Below are 20837 nucleotides of genomic sequence, written 5' to 3' on the forward strand. Positions count from 1 at the left end.
AATGATGATGATGATAATAATAATAATACTGTACATATATTGAATTAGAGGTTCAAGAAGTGCACTACTAAACCTCATATGAATATGTATATTCATTCTTCATATTCTCCCACAATTTCAATGTTGCCAAGTCTTTTCTTTCCCTTACATAAAAAATACTGCAGAGGAACAATTCATTGCTCAAACATTGCTCTTTCATTGCTCATGAGCTCAGGTTCATAAAGGAATAGTTAACACAAAAATGTAAATTCTGTCATTAATTACTCACCCTCATGTCGTTCCAAACCTGTACGTCCTTCAGTCATCTTCGGAACACAAATTAAGATATTTTTGATGAAATTCGAGAGCTTTCTGAATCTGACCCTGCATTCTGACCGCTGCTGTCACATAAGTTTTTTCCTTTTCTTTTGTTTATTTGTATACACATTTCAAAACAACTTAGGTTGGCCAAAGTGCCCCCCCCCCCCCCAAAAAAAACATTCAGAAAACGCAAAAAAAAAACAAAAAAAACATGGACTATTTTAACTGTGTCCTTACTATCTTTTGGGGCCTTGAACATGTTAGTTCCATTGCTGTCTATGTAAGGTAAGAAAGTTCTCGGATTTCATAAAAAATATCTTAATTTGTGTTCCAAAGATGAACAAAGGTCTTAAGTGTTTGGAATGACACGAGGGTGAGTATTTATTGACAGAATTTTCATTTTTGGGTACACTATCCCTTTAAGTATTACCTTTGTCTCAGATGCTTCACTTAAAAATCAGAAATGAATCAAAACTTGGCATAAATTAGTAGCATAGAGCTAAAAAAATCTATGTGGATAGCATACTTCAGATTCTGATCTTTGGAAGACTTCAAAGATTTCTAGGCAAATCTGAGTACAATGTGAGATACTGTTGAGAGCTCTTCTGAAACTCTACTGATGTGGGATTACTGGGGGTTTTGTGCCAAGGGGAAAATCTGACAAGCAGGAGAGATAAGAGACATTCTCATTTCAATCTAATAGCTGTCCGAGATAAATGACTGAGATCTGATTTGTGTTTTTTCTAACTTTAATAGCAGTTTTAGAAAATGCATCATTTGTTTTTTCATTCCTCAGAGACAATGAATTGCAGGAGGTCCTCCCACCTGTGCATGGTACCTGCTCAGGTGCTCAAACAATACAAAGACTGTTCAGTCTGATAAAGAGCCAGTTTCTCCAGAGTCCAGGACATTAGTGGATGTTAAATCAACCTGCTGGCAGAGATCACACGCTGAAGGATTACTCATCTTCAAAGATGATGAAGATTATACCAAGAGACTCCACCACCTTAGTTGTTGGTTGGATTGTACTTTTCATGGGTAAGTAGCGACTACTTTAAATATGTGATTTATGAAAAATTTAAATATGAAAAATTAAAAATTGAAACAGTTTTAAGGGATAGTTAGTCTAATAAGAAAATTTTGCCATCATTTACTCACCCTCATGTCATTCCAAACCTGTGTGACTTTCTTTCTTCTGTGGAGCACAAAAGAAAATATTTTTGGGAGGAAAAAAAAAAGTCATTGTATTTGTTGTTTTGGACACCAGGGACTTTCAGTGTATAGACAAAATCATATTCCTCAAAATATCTTCTTTAATCATGAGGGTGGCAACATTTTAATTTTTGGGAAAATCAAAATCATTAAATCATTATATCGATATCTGATTCAGGTGTAAACTCTGACAATATCTCTGCGGTGGATTCTCCAATTGAAAGCACAGATGCCTCGACTCCACACTCTTTGACTTCTGTTATCATGGATCTCAGAATCACAAACCGTGTTTATAATCATTCACTGGCTGACCAGCAATCAGCAGAGTATACAACACTCAAGCAAGAGGTGGAACAACTGGTGAGGGTCTCTTGTTAATCATGCTTGTGTAGGTTAAGCACTCAAGGTATATTTACAGTATTAGGATATATTACATCCACTGACAGACATACAGTATACTCTAGATGAAAGTGAATGATGTGAATGATCAGGTCAATGACTAGTGATCATCTAGAACTCCTTCAGAAATCATACCTTTGTGCAGCGATGGTCTCAAATAAAAATACCCCAGTACTTCAATATGTTATGTTACTGATTGATTGCACTTACAGAAAAGTACCCTTTTAAATTGAATACCATGGTATTTGCTAAAGTACCTTGGTAATACTATCAAATCATGAAACTCCCACAGTGATATCTGTAAAAAGGTACCGGATTTATTTGCTATAGTAATTAAAAGACATTACAATGGATGCCATAGGTTTAAGAAAACATGGTGTTACCATGAACAAAATAAGCTATGCTAATAAATTAATTTACTTTATAAAATGCGAGTATTATCAAAGTGGAAAAATTGTGCTATCAATTCAGATGAGCAAATTGGTAATATTAATTTTTTTTTCCCTGTTGTACTTTTCCAGTTTGCTGATATTTATGAACGATCATATGACACCACTCATCTGATATATTTGGGGACTGATGAGATAATATTCAGGTTTGATTAATAATCTTAGATTTACATTCAATATACCAGTGACAGAGACCGTCTGATCTTAAAATGTTTCTCTTACAGTAATGGGTCTGTGATAGTCACTTCTCGTCTGCTGTTTGGGCCAACTCAAGCCAATCCAGAGCTTGTGAGAGGAATCTTTTTTCCTGCGTACAAACAAATACCATCGCCGGCATTAGAGATCGACCTCAGCCACATTGAAAGTAAAATAACAGTCACCAATGGTTGATTTGAAATTGTTTTCACATTGTTCATTAACAGGGGTTTGACATGGAGGATTTGCCATTAAGTATTGACCATTTAAAACCTATGGAAGCTTATTTCCACCAATGTAATTGTGACTTTTTATCTAAGAATTGCAAGTTTATGTTTTATTTTTTTTATTTATAGACTTTTTCCTCAGAATTCTAAGTTTACACCTCGCTATCCTTTATTTCTTTTTTATTATTTCTTTTTTTTTTTAAACCCAAACTGACCGCATACACATGCAGAATTTAAAAAAAAAAAAAAACCTGCAAGATATAAACTTATAATTGTAAAAAACATTATGAATTCCACATTTATTTTTGCCGTATTTTTGCCTTTATTGTGATAGGACCGTGTAGAGACAGGAAGCAAAGTGGGAGAGAGGGGTGGCGGCAGGATCAGGAAAGGTCAAGCCGGGACTCAAACTCAGGATGCCCGTAGTGCAACACTGCTTTATGTCGGCACATTGCCAAAAAGGCTCTTAGCACTGACCAGAATTTTTAATTTATATATCACAATTCTACATTTTTTCTCAGAATTCCAGGTTAACATCTCGTAATTCTGCCAAATACCTAAAAAGATACCTAAAATGAAAGTCTACATTCTGAAAATGAAAAATAAACAAACAAAACAATAATTGTAAGATAAAGTGTTACAATTATTATTAAAGTTATTTTTACATAAATAAGCTTCCATATAACACTGACAAAAACATTATCAACCAATAAATAATTAAATCAATAATTTCATCAATCTCCCCCACAGATGAACAAACAACTGAAGAACCTCTTGAGGAAGAGAGGATCTTCAGCAGACCACCAACGACAACACATAAAGAAACAACCTTTACGACCATGCCCTCTGTGACCACGCCTCTCACTTCCACTCCTGACATCACAATGGACACTGAATCCTTCACCAGCCGTCTTCCATCCACACGCTCACCCAACATGTCAACCTCCTACCCATTGGGCTCCAGTGCTGTTGTAGGAAATATCACGAACTCTATCCACTCCACCACATCCATACCCTTTAACACCACCACAATGCACCTAAACACCACAACCAGCACACCGATGGATAATACAAGTATTTCTACAGCACCCAACAGCTCCACCAATACAGTAACCAATGGGACAACCACAGAAGTCCCCAATGGGACCACCACAGCAGCAGACATTGGTACCATCCCGGCAGCTTCCAATGTCACCACCACCACTGTCACCATCACCTCAGTCCCAAATAGCACCACCACCACCACCACAGCCCCCCAAAACACCGCCACTGTAGTCCCCCAAAGCCCATTTACCTCTATCCACAGCACTGTTGGGAAACCGACAATCAGCTCCACCAAGTTTACAACAGCACAGCCCTCAAGGACCACAACCATGAAACATTCACCTACTACAAAGGTCACTGTTTTGGTGCCTGGATGGGCGGTAGCCCTTTTAGTGCTGGCGGCTGTCAGCCTCTTCCTCCTCATCATCCTCATCATTCTGGTGAGTGATCGAGGGTTTAGGATCAATGTAATATAAACCTTTGGTTCCATAGATGAACATGATAGCAACTTTGAAATATGGTATTTGTGATGTTTGAAATGTGTATCATTTGATTGTTTCCTTTAAATAAATAACAAAATTAACCAACTTCTGTACTACTATCCCTATGTATAGAGGCAGCACATTGGCACAGTTTTGTATCAGATTACATAAAATGTAACCTTCGATGGGCCATATATACAGTAGCCCAGTAGTGGATAACACACGAAAAAAATTCCACAACAGAAACAAGCCACAACACAACAAAATTTGCAAAGCGCAATGGACACAAGCCACAACACAACGAAATTAGCACAACACAATGGAAACAAGACGCAACACAATGAAATTAGCACAACACAATGGAAACAAGACGCAACACAATGAAATTAGCACAACACAATGGACACAAGCAACAACACAACAAAATTAGCACAACACAATGGAAACAAGACGCAACACAATGGACACAAGCCACAACACAACGAAATTAGCACAACACAATGGAAACAAGGCACAACAGATGAAATTAGCACAACACAATGAAAACAAGCCACAACCCAACAAAATTAGCACAACGCAATGGAAACTAGCCACAACAAAATGGAAATAAGAACACAATGAAATAAGAACAACGCAACGGAAACCAGGCACAACACAACGAAATTAGCACAACAAAATGAAAACAAGGCACGACACAACAAAATTAGAACAACGCAATGGAAAAAAGGCACAACACAAAGAAATTAGCACAACACAACGGAAACAAGCCGCAAGACAACAAAATTAGCACAACACAACAGAAACAAGCCGCAACACAACAAAATTAGCACAACACAACAAAATTAGTCGTATGTGTTGTGTTGTTACAATTTTGTGTTATGGAGATTTTGTTGTGTAGTGCACTACTGGGCCAAAATGATTACTTATATATAAAGCAAGACTATAATGGCAAAACACTTCAAAGCCAAGTTGGAACATTTAGGGTTTGTTTTTGTCAGTGTTAACAGTTTACTGTTAAAGGACAACGGTGTTCCTCCTCTTAGGTGGTGATCTGGTGCTGTTGTCCAAAACGAAGAGTTTTCATGAATGAAGCTGAAGAGATGAATCCTCCCATGTACTTCAATCCAGACATCCCTATGTATTCAACACAAAGCACATTTGATACATCCAACGGCAAACAAGTGGTGCGATACTTTTCAATACTTATTCTGATGCAACTTATCTTGTATTTTGTTCCTATACAGTTTGGTCATGAGAGTGAAACTAGATTTTATAACAAAAGTGACTCCCTTAAATTTTCAAGTCTTATAACCAAATTTTGGAAGCGAATGGGCTATACTGTATGACCAGAATTGACAAACTTGTGCTTTGATGGTTATTTTTGCTTTCACTAAATCTATTTAAAATAGTTAATTAAAATAAAGGTGACATAAAAAATAATTATTAGATTACTTAAAATATTATATAACTTAACCATTTTAATAACTTAAAATAAGTTCAAGTATTAAAATGATGAAACTAAAATAAAAATCTAAACAGAAATTTATATAAAAAAAATAAACAAAATTACTAAAACAAAAATGAAAGCTGAAAACATAAAAATAATTCTAAATTCAAAATATTGAAAAAAAATGCTACAATAAAAAAGGTACAAAAGCTCCCACTGGGGGTGGTACCCTTTCAAAAATGACTAACATTCACCGTTTTGGTCCTAATATGAACATTTTAGGGTAGAAATGTGTATCTTCACAGGTCCAAATTCACACCCTTTAGGCGTAAAAGATGTACAAAAGTGTAAGTTTTGAAAAGGTAACCTAATGACAGCTTTTGTTCATTTTTTCTGAGTGTACACAAAGAATACAGAACCAAACAATACAGAACAAAAACTGAACAACAGCATTTTTGATGCAGTATGAAAGTAGCAGTAAGGATTTAATTGCACACTCAAAACACATTGATATTTACAATAGTTATCAGTTACAGGATTTACTCTCAAGTTAAAGCAGGGATTAGGAGGTTACCTGCTGATACAGACATAATGGATCAGCTCTTGCCTGCTGCTGTAAGAACGGGACAATTTGAGAGTCACGCCTGTTAGTTAAGGCAGGTAGTGAAAATGCTGACTGTGTGAATGCAACCTTATGATCAGAAAGCATCAAGAAACCTGTAAACTAATGCCAAATCATGCAGATTTTTAACCCTTTCATAACAAGCCAGAGACATTTAACTATAAAAAATAGAATTGCAGCTTAGTTGTGGAGGGAAACAGAGGGGTTTTCAGAAGGGTTCTCCATCGGCATCTCTGTCCATGTAAAGCACCGACCCCACAATCACAGATCACAACTAGGGAAAATTGACTACTGTTACCTGGCGTTCCAGTGTCCCCATCACCTGCACAGGCCCCTCTTTGTGTGACTCTGACTAAGAAACCTGAAGCGTGGGAAACTCGACTCTCGTTCAGAGACTGTGAGGCCTCCATCTGCGTCTCTTCCATCGTTCAGTAGCCCCGGCGTCACTGCTCACAATGCCCTGCCTACATTCGAACAATAACAGGAGCCAGGAGAGTAAGACTTAAGCTTTGAATCCAACCCTCATTCAGGCCTCCAAGGCTGAATGCATCCGAGCAGCAGGTTTTGGTGGACAGCTGATCATAGAAGAGAATGATTAACTGAACGGAGCTGAACAGAGGCGTTTGTTAGGGTACTGGCATTTATATTAATAACAAGCTGGATGATTCACAGTGATGATATAAACATAATTATCTAAATCACCCGAAACAACCCAACCCATATGGCCCCAGACACACACACACACAAATGGAAGAACAATAAACAAAAATGTAAAAAAATAAAATAAAACAATAAAAAAGAACAATATTTTACAGTAAGTAAATAAAAAAGAGGTCTAATAACAGATAAAAATCACAATATTAATAAAAGAAAAAAGTAAATAAAAAATACACAAAATATAAATATAAAAAGGAATATTATATATATATATATATATATATATATATATATATATATATATATATATATATATATAAAATACAATTATCAATGCATACAAGATCAAATAAATAACACCAAAAATATAAGTAAATAATAATAATAAAACATTTCATTTAAAATTTTAAGTTAACAAAAAAAAAAAGAGTACTTAATTACTTTTGCCCTAAAACATTATTTCTAATGCTGATGGACGTTATAATTTTATACATGCCCTTCATTGTCAACTAATGTTAATTTACTTTTTAATTGGTTTTAACAGGATGTCAGAGAAAAACCTCCGAAAAACAGGACAGGAATGTACGTGGTGAACCAATGAAGAACACATAGTAAAAAACATGTATGCAGCGGTGAGCATGACTTCTGTAAATAACCCAGCTCAAACTCACACTTTAACTCAATCATTTAGGTTTTCTGACCCCAAACATTGTCACTCCTTCCGTGTGTGAAGAACGAGGCCTGAGGAAACCCTTGGATGTAAAACTGTCACACATCTGGCACTGTACTGCAAGATGTTGAATGGACAGGGAAATGATTTTACATGTCATTATATACCTTTGCACAAAGCAATGATGATTGACAGTGATTTAGTGAAATTAAAAAGTTTTTTTTTTTTTGGACAAAATAATCTTAATTTTAATGGAAAATACTGTTTCATGGTGAATAAACCCTAATATTTTTAGTGATACAGCCTGGTTCTACTATAGATCAAAAGGAGAAGTTTTAGTTAGTTTGCGTATTGGGTGACAGATTTAGTGTGGAATAAACCAAACAGGACCAGACTACACTGTGTCACTTCAGGTCAAATACTTTTTAAAAGCAAAGAGGATAAAAATGTGCTAGGCCTTGACTTGATTGACAAATCCAGATACAAAGTATATGAACAACAAGAACATAAATGTGTCAAAGGAAGAGTAAGGCAAGTGAAATTCTGCAGATTATCTCAGCGGTCAAATGTAATCTGTGATTAATTTTAATTTCTGTCTCTGCTGTTTAAACTGACCCTGAATTCACACAGACAAACTGTTCAGTAAATATCCAATTAATAGGTGTATTTGTCATGATTAATTTATTCTGCATATGGAGGCGTCTGATCATTGTGGGGTTTTGAAACAAAGTGAATGTTCTGCTGATCATGTGAACACAAAGAAAAATGTTTTCCTTTAAAACAAAGCATTTGCAGTTGTGTGTGGAAGAAAAATGTAAGGTAGGTTAATCACTGTACTGCATTGAATCAACTTAAGTATATTTAGCAGAGGGAAGAATTTTTTACCACCCTATTATAGTGGACCAAGATGTTGTTTCAGTTGTTATTAATAAAATGTTGGATGAACATTCTGATATGAATTATAAAATCATATTCCAATCAAAACTCTTTTTCTAAGGCTTTTTTTTTTGACAGCATTTTGATTTGAATGTTGAAATAACTCCAGTGCAGCAGGTGGTGCTATCCTCCTCAAGGCACTGGTTAAATGGTAACATACATAAACAGAAGCAGGCAGAGAGGAGTCATCAGACCATCGCAGTATGAGGCTCCAGTGTTTTCAACCACAGTTCTAAGGCAAATTTGGTTCCAGTGCTGACTCGTTCGATGTCCTCGCCATGATCCGGGGCCCGGTTACAGAGCACAGAAACAGGCAACGAGGTCTCGATTAGCTCACCGTGTGGAGACACCTCTGTCACACTGACAACATTCAGAAAAAAACAGACGCTCAAAACTATGGAATTAATTCTAAGAAATAGTTTATCAAAAAATCTACGTTTGTTGAAGATTTACTCAGGCAATGCAAGATATAGATGAGTTTGTTTCTTCATCTGAACAGATTTGGAGAAATGCAGCATGACATCACTTGCTCACCAATGGATCCTCAGCAGTGAATTGATGTGACAACAGGGGATGGACTTTTTCACAATCTTACGGATTATGGACTATGGATTTTGGGTAGATGCAATGATTCAAAGTTTAAAGGGATAGTTCACCCAAATAGCAAAATTATGTCATTAATGACTCACCTTCATGTTGTTCCAAACCCGTAAGACCTCCGTTTATCTTTGGAACACAGTTTAAGATATTTTAGATTTAGTCCGAGAGTTCTCAGTCCCTCCATTGAAGCTGTGTGTACGGTATACTGTCCATGTCCAGAAAGGTAAGAAAAACATCATCAAAGTAGTCCATGTGACTTCAGAGAGTCAGTTAGAATTTTTTGAAGCATCGAAAATACATTGTGGTTTCAAAAATAGCAAAAACTACGACTTAATTCAGCATTGTCTTCTCTTCTGGGTCTGTTGTGAGCGCGTTCAAAACAAAGCAGTTTGTGATATCCGGTTCGCGAACGAATCATTCGACGTAACTGGATCTTTTTGAACCAGTTCACCAAATTGAACTGAATCGTTTTAAACGGTTCGCGTCTCCAATTAATGCGCTATTTCTACATGTATTTATGCTTTGATTTGAAAGTTTTGGGTTTTTGGTCTTCAAGACGAAGAAAGCTTTTATGGGTTTGGAACGACATGGGGGTAAGTGATTAATGACAAAATTTTCATTTTGGGGTGGAGTATCCCTTTAATGATGTTTATGATGCAGCTTTTCACTTTACAAGACGTTAAGTGATGGACGTGTGGATTACTTGTGGACTATTGTGATGTTTTTATCAGCTGGTTGGACTCTCATTGTGACGGCACCCATTAACTACAGAGAGCAAGTGACGTAATGCAAAATTTTTCCAGATCTGTTTTGATGAAGAAACGAACTTCATTTTTTTTACATCTTATACGGCATGAGTACATGTCCAGCAAACTTTAATAGAGATTAATGGTGTTCTCCATACCTGATAGTTTGTGGCAGATCAGATGGTATTTGAACAGAATCCTTCTCACCATCTACTGCAGATACTACAACATTCACCAGACCTGCATCAACCCACACACACGCACTGACTTCAGCAGGATCAGGGCGCAAACAAGCCTGAGAAAAGAGGACAGAGATCTTATGGCACACATCGATTTCAAATCAGCAGCATTTTTTTTTTTCGTTTTTATGTGTGGATGACCTAAAGCTGTACCTGTAGCTGCATGTGTGATTGACAGCTCCTCAGAAGTATGTATGTCACAACGTGATGTCTCTTAGGCAGTCCTACGGACAGCATGGGCGGATAAACTGACTGGACAGAGAATACAAGTTTAATACATAAAATAAAATGCTATTACCGTTCCAAAAAAAAAAATTGGATGTAAGGATGCATTAAAAGTGACATTCAAAAAATGTATACATAATGTTACAAAAGATTTCTAATGTAGCAAAAAAATTATTTGTTTCCACAAACATATTAAGTTACACAGCAACTGTTTTAAACATTGATTATAATAAGTAAAGTTTCTTGAGCAGTAAATCAGCATATTATAACGACATCTGAAGGATCAACAGACACTGAGGACTGCAGTAATAATGCTGACAATCAGCTTTGCATCACAGGAATAATTTGCATTTTAAAAAATATATTAAAATCGAAAACAGTTATTTTAAATCAAAATAATATTTAAAAAAATGACTGTTTTTACTGTATTCGTGGTAAAATAAATGCAGCCTTGTTGAGCATAAGAGACTTATTTTTAAAACATTAAAAAAATAATCTTACCGACCCCAAACAGTTGTGTGCTTTCAGAGTTTTTAGTGTCATTTACTCATCCTCACATCATTCCAACTTTGCATTATTTTCTTTCCTCTATAAACTGAAAATGAGATGTTTGGAAAAATGTCCAAACTGCTCTTTTCAATACAGTTAATGGTGATTTTTACTGCCAAAAAGTTTGATTATATGCAACCACTACTGATGACACCTGAGAGTTACGGCAGAGGTGAATATTATTTAGTATTTCAGTCTGCTCCACATTTATTTAGTGTGTGGCTTCAAAAGATTCGCATTTGACTTGTAAAATCATGTACTCAACTTCTATAAAACCTTTATGGTCCTTCTTTATTGACTTTCCAGGTATGGAAAAGCGCAGTCTGGATATTCTGCCTACATCTTTTGTATTGATGGAAAAAATGTAGAGATGGAACAACAAGGCCATGAGGACCAATGGATGAACTATTCCGTTATTGTCTGATATATGTTTGTTTCATGAACATTTAAGTAAACCCTCTGGATTAGCTTGATTAGATTCACATCTAGAGCCAGCAGTTTAATGTCAAAGATTAAAACTGAGATGGACAACAGATGTGTGCAGCGCCCGACTGTTCCAGGTTACACAAATACGCTTTGCAAACAATCGGCCTCGATCTGTCAAATTCAGCATGCAGTCAGTGGTCCCCTGGACTTTGGCTGCAGGTCTCACAAAAACACTGCTATAAACACACACCTCCCACAGGCCGAGCAGCTGAGAGGAGATCTCATCAGGGCTCAGTTTCAGACCGGTCTCTTCCTTCAGCTCCCTGAGTCCTGCATCCAACAGCTAGTTTTAGACACACACAGAAATCAATCAGCCATGGTACCGTTCTTTCATTTAATGATTCAGAATATTATTTACCTTGTTCAATATGCTAATTATATTACAATGAATTACTTACAAAAATAAAACATTAAAACTATGTACACTACCCAAGGTTTGGTGGTCAGTAATATAAAAAAAAAGCAAGGATCCTTTAACTGATCAAAAGTGACATTGAAGTCATTTATAACATTACATTTCTCCCACAGGCCGAGTACCTTTTCATCCAGCTCCACATGGCCACCTGAACAAACAAATTATTTATATTAATCTTGAACCCCACAGGATTCTCATACACATGCAGGCCACATATCTGTGGCTGTTTCACTTCAGCCGATAACATTGAAGTCTTTGATGGGAAATATGATTTGAGATTGGATAGATTAATGGAACCATTTAAAATAACCGTTTAAACTGACCAAAATGACCCCACTCGTCCCTAAATCTCAAACATGAGCACACACATATGTGAGTGGGGATCTGAGGAATCATTTGGGTCGGTATGGAATGACGCTCACCGGGCGGAACCCAAACATTGGGGAAGATCCGGAGGCTGGAGGCACGGCGTGTTAGCAACAGTCTCTGATTGGCTGACTGCAGCAGCACAGCCACGCCCACGTCTACCCCACGGTTGAGGGTATCTGGGGGCAGGGAGTCTGCCTCCGAGTGAGACAGGTATTTGATGGGGCAAAATGACGCCCTCTAGGGATAAACAATGAGTTTGATCCACAAACCAAAAACTCCTGGATTATAGGGATTTAATTAACAAAACTCAGATGGCTGTAAAACAACTTCAGTGTGATCTCACCTTCAGAGGAACTCCTCCATCACACAGCCGATCACATAAAATAAATCTGTTATTCTCCAAAGAACAGCTCACAGTTGCCTGATCCTCAACACTCCCAACAAAGTGTCCAGTTATGCTCTGGAAAAAAATGAAACATGCATGTTTAGGTTGCATGCTTTGATTTAGGGCTTATATTTACATATATAATTATTTAAAAAAGATCATGATTAATATAATTAGCTGATACTTTTTAAATCAAATTAAGTAAATCATGTAAATAATATACTACACTACAGTATAATATAATAATAATATACTATATTATTATATTATTCTGTAATATAATAAACAGAACAAACTGAGACAGACTAAATCCAGAAGAACTGTGGCAATGTCAATACCAAGATGCTTCAAGTAACCTATCTGCAAAGCTCTCTGAAAAACTAGGCGCAAGTGCACCTCGCGCAAAAGCCGCTGGATGGTCACACCAAATGTTGATTTAATTTAGTTAATAAAAGTTAATTGATAAAGGAAATCTATTTATTACTTTATATTTATTATTTATTTACTACTACATTCTTTTTTGAAAGCATCCTCATTTTACAGCATTTTTACACAAGTGCCTAAAACTTTTGCAGGTAGATTTCTTAAAGCATCTTGGAGACGTTGCCACAGTTCTTCTGGATTGAGTCTGTCTCAGTTTGTTCTGTTTCTTCATGTTATTCCAGACAGATTGATGATGATAGGATCAGATCTCTGTGTGGAGCATCGGCCGTTGTCAGACTCCTTGTATAAACACAAATCTCACTGGATTATTACAATTAACAGGAAAATTCATATTTGGACATGTAAACTAATATTTCCTACTAACACATCACAGCATAGGATAGAAATAATTGACCTTAAAAATTTGTGTTTTTCAGCTGGTGAAAATACTAATGTTCTAATAACTTTGGCCACCATTCTACAGTATATGTGTGTGTGTGTGTGTGTGTGTGTGTGTGAGAATGTATGATCACTATATACATAGTATAGCCTATACATTTCTATAGTACAGTAGAATAATATTGTGTGTGTAGCTATTAAATATGGTTGTATATACTACAGCATTTTATTATTTTTATAAATAAAATTACAGATAGATAGAATTATATATATATATATATATATATATATATATATTCATCTTTATACACATTTGTACATATTTAGCTCAGCTGACCTGCACGAATCGTGCGCACTGCGGAGCGGCGTTTTCCCTCGACAGATGAACTAGAATCTTTCGGACTTTCTCCATACTGTGTAAGACATCATCATAGAATATGATAACTAAGTTTTCCCCTCGTAATTTGATATTTTATACTGTAAAAACAAAATATTCATATTGAATTACATATAGTGCTCATTAGGGCGAACCACTTAACTATCCTGGAAATCGCCAGAGCGCGTGAATGAGTGTTTACAGCAGAAAGACCCTCGTGTCGTCCAGACTCTGAACCCAAACCCAGATCATAACAAACAACATCCAAACCGATACTCCGGAAACTGGATTCTGATGTTTCAAAATAAAAGTAATTTTATGCTCCTGAAGGCTCATCTTATGAATATTAACTAGAAACCTTTCCCGCAAATCAGGAAAACATGCAGGTGTGACGTAATGCCACGTAATACATATGCATGAGCTTCTTCGGACGTTTTAAAATAAAAGTCTGTTTATATAACCTGGTTTTTATTATTCAAATACAAAACTGATTTAAAAAATATTACACTTATTTAAGATCGTCTAGAGAGGGAATTTACAATACAATCCTATAAAAAATATATTTAGATTTTTAAAATCTAATTGTGGGACTAAACGGTACTCTCGACAATGATTTGCTGAGAGTTTATATTCCTATATGCTGATTTAATTGTGTTCGTGCACTGTGAAAACATTGCTAATGTGACAGCATCAGATTGTGTAGTAAATCAAGTTTATTTGAAATATCATTCAATCAAACACAAACACAGCCATATTACTACATACCGGTACTATGTTTTCATTTTACTACACGTTAAGAGTTCACTGAGAACAGGCACAATGTAAATCTCACATGCTGTCATAAAGACAAAGATCTACAGACACAGAACGGATGACACGTTTACACAAAAGGATTTTACATCACCAAAGTCGAGCCCTTGACTGAGGGTTCAACTTCTGACCTTTAGTCATTAGGGTGTCTATGATTTTGGTCAAAAGTGGTGGTACTTACAGAGTTGGCAGTCATCATAGCTTTCCTGAAGAATCAGTACGGATAAAACGAGATGACAAAAAAGCCAAGCGATGCTGTTTAGTTATTCACTGGTGTTCAAATTCACATTACTCTGCTTTAGAGGAGTTTTCACTGAACATGTGCCACATTTATCAACGCTTTTATTTATTTTTATAAGCATATACTGTATATAAAATCATTTGGCTTGCTTACAGTGTTGTTAAAGTTTTATGGTTTCAAGAGCTTTTATTTTCAAAATGCCATTAATATCAACTTCATAAATGTAGACTAATATGTCCTCATGTGGCTAAAACAAACATATTGAGCGATATGAAGATCCATGCAAAAGGTGGTACAAATGGCTATGAAACAAGATGGAATCACAGAACATTCTTACCGATTCCATTTCTGTTTCTGCTATGTACCTAATTTCACATATCCTAAGAATGATAAACACGCTTACTCATACATACACATACATCGATAACACTGGATTCTGGTGTAGATTTCTGGGTATACATTTTCAGTTTGTAAGAGTGTAAATGAATGAGGTACAAATAACTATTAAGTTGAGCATTCAAATTTACAGCAGTCCTGCAGCCTGTCAGAGCTACAACCAAGCATAAAATGAGATTTTATTCATTTTATTTTCAAAAAATTATTTACAAATTTTCTGTAGCTGTGGTTGTTTACCTGTGAGTGGTTTGTAGGTGAAACAGTCCTCTTTTGCAGTTGGTGTAAAACTGTGCTAAGACTGTGCCCTGAACGACTCTCATTTTGTCAGTTTCCAGCATAGATCTTGTTCTGGGTTTGACCGCCATCACCATAATGTTGGTTTGCTGTAGAGTGAGGGATGGGTGTCACCTCCTGCCGCAAAAAAGTGAATTAGACAGTCATTTTCATTATAAATTTGCCTTAAAACATGAATAGATACCTGAAACAGAACATAATTCTCAAATATTAAGAACAGTCCTGAAATACAAACCTTTATGGAACTAACAGAAAGGGCGTAGGCCCCAAAAAAAGACACAAGCAAACCAATGATACACGCTAGCACCAGGAAACCGATCAGTGTCACCAAGATCCCATTCGCTAAGAACTGTAATACAAACCACAAATACAATAGTACATTACAGCAGCACTGATCTATGATAAAACTATACAAACAGTATTTACATGGTAAATCACAATAATATGCAAATAGTAATACAATGAAAAAAACTGAATATCCACAGAAAGGGAAAAATGGAAAATGTTATACTTCAATTAATCAGTCATATTTCAAAATTCTAATTTAGTGATAGACTTCGATATTTGGCCATCTGCATTATAACTTCTACACATTTTTGTAAAGTAAAGATAAAGTATATCAATATATTTAATTTGGTTTAAATACATTGCATTAGCCTACTGTACAGTATATACATCACACTGTCAATTAAGTATTATCTATATACTATCATAGTATTTTAGATTTTATTTGTATACATTCAGTTTACATTTTACACATTTTCTTGTGTAATTTTGTCATTTTAGTTTACTATTTCTATTAAGCTTTAATTCGAGTAATTTAGTAGTTCAGCTTATACTTAATGTATTTATTTGCCAATGCAACATTTTTGTTTAAGGTTTATAAGCTTTTCATCTAATATATATAGAAATACAGTACAGACCAAAAGTTTGGACACATCTTCTCATTCAAAGAGTTTTCTTTATTTTCATGACTATGAAAATTGTAGATTCACAATGAAGGCATCAAAACTATGAATTAATACATGTTGAATTATAAATGGAATTATATACATAACAAAAGAGTGTGAAACAACTGAAAATATGTCATATTCTAGGTTCTTCAAAGTAGCCACCTTTTGCTTTGATTACTGCTTTGCACACTCTTGGCATTCTCTTGATGAGCTTCAAGAGGTAGTCACCTGAAATGGTCTTCCAACAGTCTTGAAGGAGTTCCCCGAGAGATGCTTAGCACTTGTTGGCCCTTTTGCCTTCTGTCTGCAGTCCAGCTCATCCCTAAACCATCTCGATTGGGTTCAGGTCCGGTGACTGTGGAGGCCAGGTCATCTGCCGCAGCACCCCATTACTCTCCTTCTTGGTCAAATAGCCCTTGATGCCTTCAGTGTGACTCTACAATTTTCATAGTCATGAAAATAAAGAAAACTCTTTGAATGAGAAGGTGTGTCCAAACCTTTGGTCTGTACTGTATATTAAATGATATAATTGAACGTAAATATATAATTAAATATAAATAATTTAAAATAATTTAAGTTCTTATGCTTTTAGCTAACAATGACAATACTGATAGATTAACATTAAATGGCCATGGCGCTCTTTAATAATTGGTATCATCACCTGTCATTGAAAAAAATTATGATAATGATATAATTGATAATGAGTCATGTAATTAACACCATGTTTTTATACATTTTCTTAAAGGGGTCATATGATGAGATTAAACATTTTCCTTTCTCTTTGGAGTGCTACAAGCTGTTCGTGCATATAAGATCTGTAAAGTTGCAAAGACTCAAGTCTCAAATCCAAGGGATATTCTTTATAAAAGTTAAGACCTCCAAAAGAGGACACAACTAGAACTTAAATTCTTTACTTAAATTCAGTGAAAGTCTTTTATCATCAAAAAATTTTTTCAAACTCATTAATTGTATTTCCACTGTGTTCAGAATCTGAACAATATAGATTTGTATCATCAGCAAACAAAACAATTTTTTTAATACTTTGGACACTTTACAAATATCAACAAATTTGGGTCCTAGTACCGAACCTTGAGGAACACCACAAGTAACTTTGAGTATCTAAATCTGATTAAACACTATTCATTTGTAGTAACTGATATTTGTCGTTGAGGTAACTTTTTATCAAATAGTTATCAGTTGTCCAATAGTCTAAATTGTGCAACAAAGGGAAAATTTATCCTATGTAAATAAAAACGTATGAGTTCTCTCCTAAAACTCTAATAATTGTGCATTATACCGGTTTAAAACTTGGGGAAAAATTGAGATTAGATATATCCTGAACCTAATTGCAGTTTGACTCCAGCTTAGAGGATGTTTATGGTCTTCTCGTTGCATTGTAAAGCTTGTAATGCAACTCACCTCTTTATGTCCCCCTTTCTCTCCTTCTCCTCAGCAAACCCAAACGGAGTCCAAACAGAACACCACTGAAACAAGCAGGACAGAGCCTGGAGTCACATCTCTCTTTCTACTCACACACACTCGACCAGTCTGCCGTCTGACAGAGAGCGACTTTCAGATCGATGTACAGCTTCCTGATCCCTAGTCTCAATATCATCTGCTTTTCTGTTCCACGTACAGGACAGGCCAATAAAAGGCCTGAAAATGGCCTGAAACCATTGCTTGCCAATAAACAAAGCAAAAAGGTCAGTTGAAGTATAACATTTTCCCATTTTTTAACAGATGAAAACATTCTTGTGTTATTTCAATAACTGAGTATATGATCAGTTTTGTTTACAGTATTGAAATATTGAGTCACTTTGGTTACCTCTGTGTCCCTGTAGAAGTACGACTCTCCTCTGAATGGGACGTATCTGGCTATGAGTCCAAATCCAACAACATCAAATACTGCTGTTAGTAATTGCAGAACAGTGGTTGTCAGCACCTGCGACAAATGAACAGACTTGTATTTCAACATTAAGTACAATTCTCATTTACAGTCTTCCAATAATGAATGTTCAAAAATATATTGAAAATACAGGTGGTTATTGTAGCTCAATAAATCTGATAATAAAAACAAAACATTAAAACATTTCTTACTTTAATTTAGTTTAAACTGATATTCTAAAATAACTAAAACTAAAAATGAAATAAAAAAACTTCATAGAAATTTAAAAACAATAACAAGTACTAAACATAAAAACAAAAAGTTACTAAAAGTTTGATTAAAATAAAAACAGATACTGAAAATAAAATATATAAACATTTATAATATTAAAAATGACTAAATAATAAAACTAACTATATTAAAATGAAAATGGAAAATACAAATATAAAAACAGATTCAAAATATTGTGTCGATAGCCTTGTGGGCACCAGCACCATTGCACTACAGCTGTCCTGAGTTTGAATCCCAGCTTGAAGACCTTTCTGATGCTGTCCCCCTCTCACTCTCTCAATTGCTTCCTGTCAACTTCAAAAACTATCCTCTCACAATAGAAGACAAAAATGCAACAAGTAAATCTTAAGTTATCTCAAGTCAATTATACTATAATAATACTGTTCAAACTATCCCTAAAAAAATAAATGAATAAAAGACACTGAGAATTTCTGTCAAGTAAAATCTTGCAATCTTAGTGGGCAGTTCTTGGCAAAAATAATATGCAAAGAGGACCTTTGTTGTCCAAATTTGATTACACAAGACTAATGCTGCTGAGACTGCACTTAATTTGGTCCAAACAGGATGAGGACCTGTAAGGTCCTTTCTGACGGAGGGACATTAAAGGGATTTAAATGAAGAGAGCAAGAGTTAGATGATTTGTGACACTTTCTAATTTTCAGATGACATTGATATATCATACTGTACCAGACATTTAGATGGCCTCCTCCCAGTGTACACCAGGACAACACCAGTTATGACAAGCTGTAGGAAATAGAGACATATGTCACATGATTGAGTTTAAACATCTTTAATGTATTTCAGTGTGTGTGTCTATTTGTACCTGAGCACCGTTGACGATGAGGATGATGATTTCACGCTGGATATGGTAGTGAAGCTTATGCACAATTGAGCTCAAAATGACAGTAAACATGCCAATTAAGATCTCAATAGCCTAAACCAAAGCACACAAAATGTTACAATTGTGAACTAACCACAGTTTTCCAAGATATTTTTTTGCATGTAAAATCTATCTACCAACTATCTATCTACTAACTCTACCAATATATAATAAAATGCAAATAAATCAAGATGAAATACTTTATTTTCCATGCCAATAAAGTTGAATTGAAATTTTATTGTTTTATCTTGATTTCATTGAGTTCATTTTGTCAGTGTGTATGTGTGTTGCATCTCAGATATGGGTGTGTGTCCTTGGATGCTGGCCAGATATCATTTATTAGATATATTACATGTGCATTCATATTAAACTAGAGCCTAAATAATAGTTTCTACAGGACAGCACTGATTGAGTTACTAAAAACTCATATGCAGCATACTATCAATATGCTTAGAGTTAGACTATAAAAATCAAGTGAAACGACACAGGCAAGTTGATCAAACATATGTAGCTAATGATCTGACGATATGTTCATGTGATAGTGTGCTGCAGTGAAACTCACGCCAAGTGTCTTGGGCTCTGCGCTCTTAAACGTTTTAATCTGAGACGAGTACAGCGACATGATGATAGATCACCAATCAATACCACACGATCCGCTGCAAACACAATCACAACAGCACACATAAACGAAACGAGCTAACGCGTCGTTCATGCACATTGACACGGGTATTTTCAAGCCACTTACTCTTTTAAGTGTTCTAGCACTTTAATGCGTTCTGGGCATCACTCGCTTACCTTTGCGCACTGGCGTCCTGCAGCAGAGTGTGAGCGCGAGGCGGCTCTCCGCAGTGTTGATGTCATCAGGGGAGGCGGCGGCAAAACAAGGAGAAGACAAGGTTGGTTCGATCCCGAGCAGAACTCTCTCATCCCACCGGCCCTGGTTCCAGAAAGCACCCTTGAAAGTGCTCCAGAGCATGATATTTTTTAATCCGGTTATGAATTATGTAGAGAATAAGAGCTGAGTCAAGAGAGTGATCAGAGAAACTGCAGGCTTGTAAATTCGTGATACAGCTTTTTATGTTATTATTGCATATATGGGCTGTGGATGGGTGTGTATGTCTATAGTAAAGAGTAGAGTAAAGTAGTGACTCTCAACCAGGGGTCCGGGGGCCCCCTAAACTTCAATGGGGCCTTAAGATGACTTAATAAACAGAATGTTATTTTACACTGCTGTG

The 20837-nt window shown here is 35.7% G+C and overlaps 3 protein-coding genes across 3 annotated transcripts; 1 reads left to right on the top strand and 2 right to left on the bottom strand.

The window, feature by feature from the left end:
• The first annotated feature begins 1220 nt into the window (after nt 1–1220).
• LOC132157947 (mucin-3A) lies at nt 1221–7705 on the top strand. Its single transcript, XM_059567191.1, has 7 exons — nt 1221–1338; nt 1691–1872; nt 2433–2506; nt 2585–2724; nt 3533–4266; nt 5352–5492; nt 7579–7705. Exons 1-7 carry the CDS (start codon nt 1275–1277, stop codon nt 7633–7635), a joined length of 1392 nt encoding a protein of 463 aa, XP_059423174.1. The 5' UTR covers nt 1221–1274; the 3' UTR covers nt 7636–7705.
• Nucleotides 7706–8717: 1012 nt separating this feature from the next.
• nudt17 (nudix (nucleoside diphosphate linked moiety X)-type motif 17) lies at nt 8718–14131 on the bottom strand. The gene is made up of 9 exons (XM_059568398.1): nt 13985–14131; nt 13814–13889; nt 12613–12729; nt 12323–12506; nt 12023–12048; nt 11676–11768; nt 10379–10477; nt 10145–10281; nt 8718–9000 (listed from the first exon to the last, which is right to left on the bottom strand). Exons 2-9 carry the CDS (start codon nt 13886–13888, stop codon nt 8829–8831), a joined length of 903 nt encoding a protein of 300 aa, XP_059424381.1. The 5' UTR covers nt 13889; nt 13985–14131; the 3' UTR covers nt 8718–8828.
• A 1342-nt stretch (nt 14132–15473) lies between these two features.
• On the bottom strand, nt 15474–20538 carry si:dkey-7j14.5 (uncharacterized protein LOC556563 homolog). Its single transcript, XM_059568404.1, has 7 exons — nt 20398–20538; nt 20165–20258; nt 19546–19656; nt 19410–19466; nt 18372–18488; nt 15829–15942; nt 15474–15710 (listed from the first exon to the last, which is right to left on the bottom strand). The coding sequence occupies exons 2-7, from the start codon at nt 20222–20224 to the stop codon at nt 15624–15626; spliced, it is 546 nt and encodes a 181-aa protein (XP_059424387.1). The 5' UTR covers nt 20225–20258; nt 20398–20538; the 3' UTR covers nt 15474–15623.
• Between the last annotated feature and the right edge of the window lie 299 nt (nt 20539–20837).

This window comes from Carassius carassius, chromosome 15 (assembly GCF_963082965.1).
Source record: "Carassius carassius chromosome 15, fCarCar2.1, whole genome shotgun sequence".
In the NCBI taxonomy this organism is placed as follows: domain Eukaryota; kingdom Metazoa; phylum Chordata; class Actinopteri; order Cypriniformes; family Cyprinidae; genus Carassius; species Carassius carassius.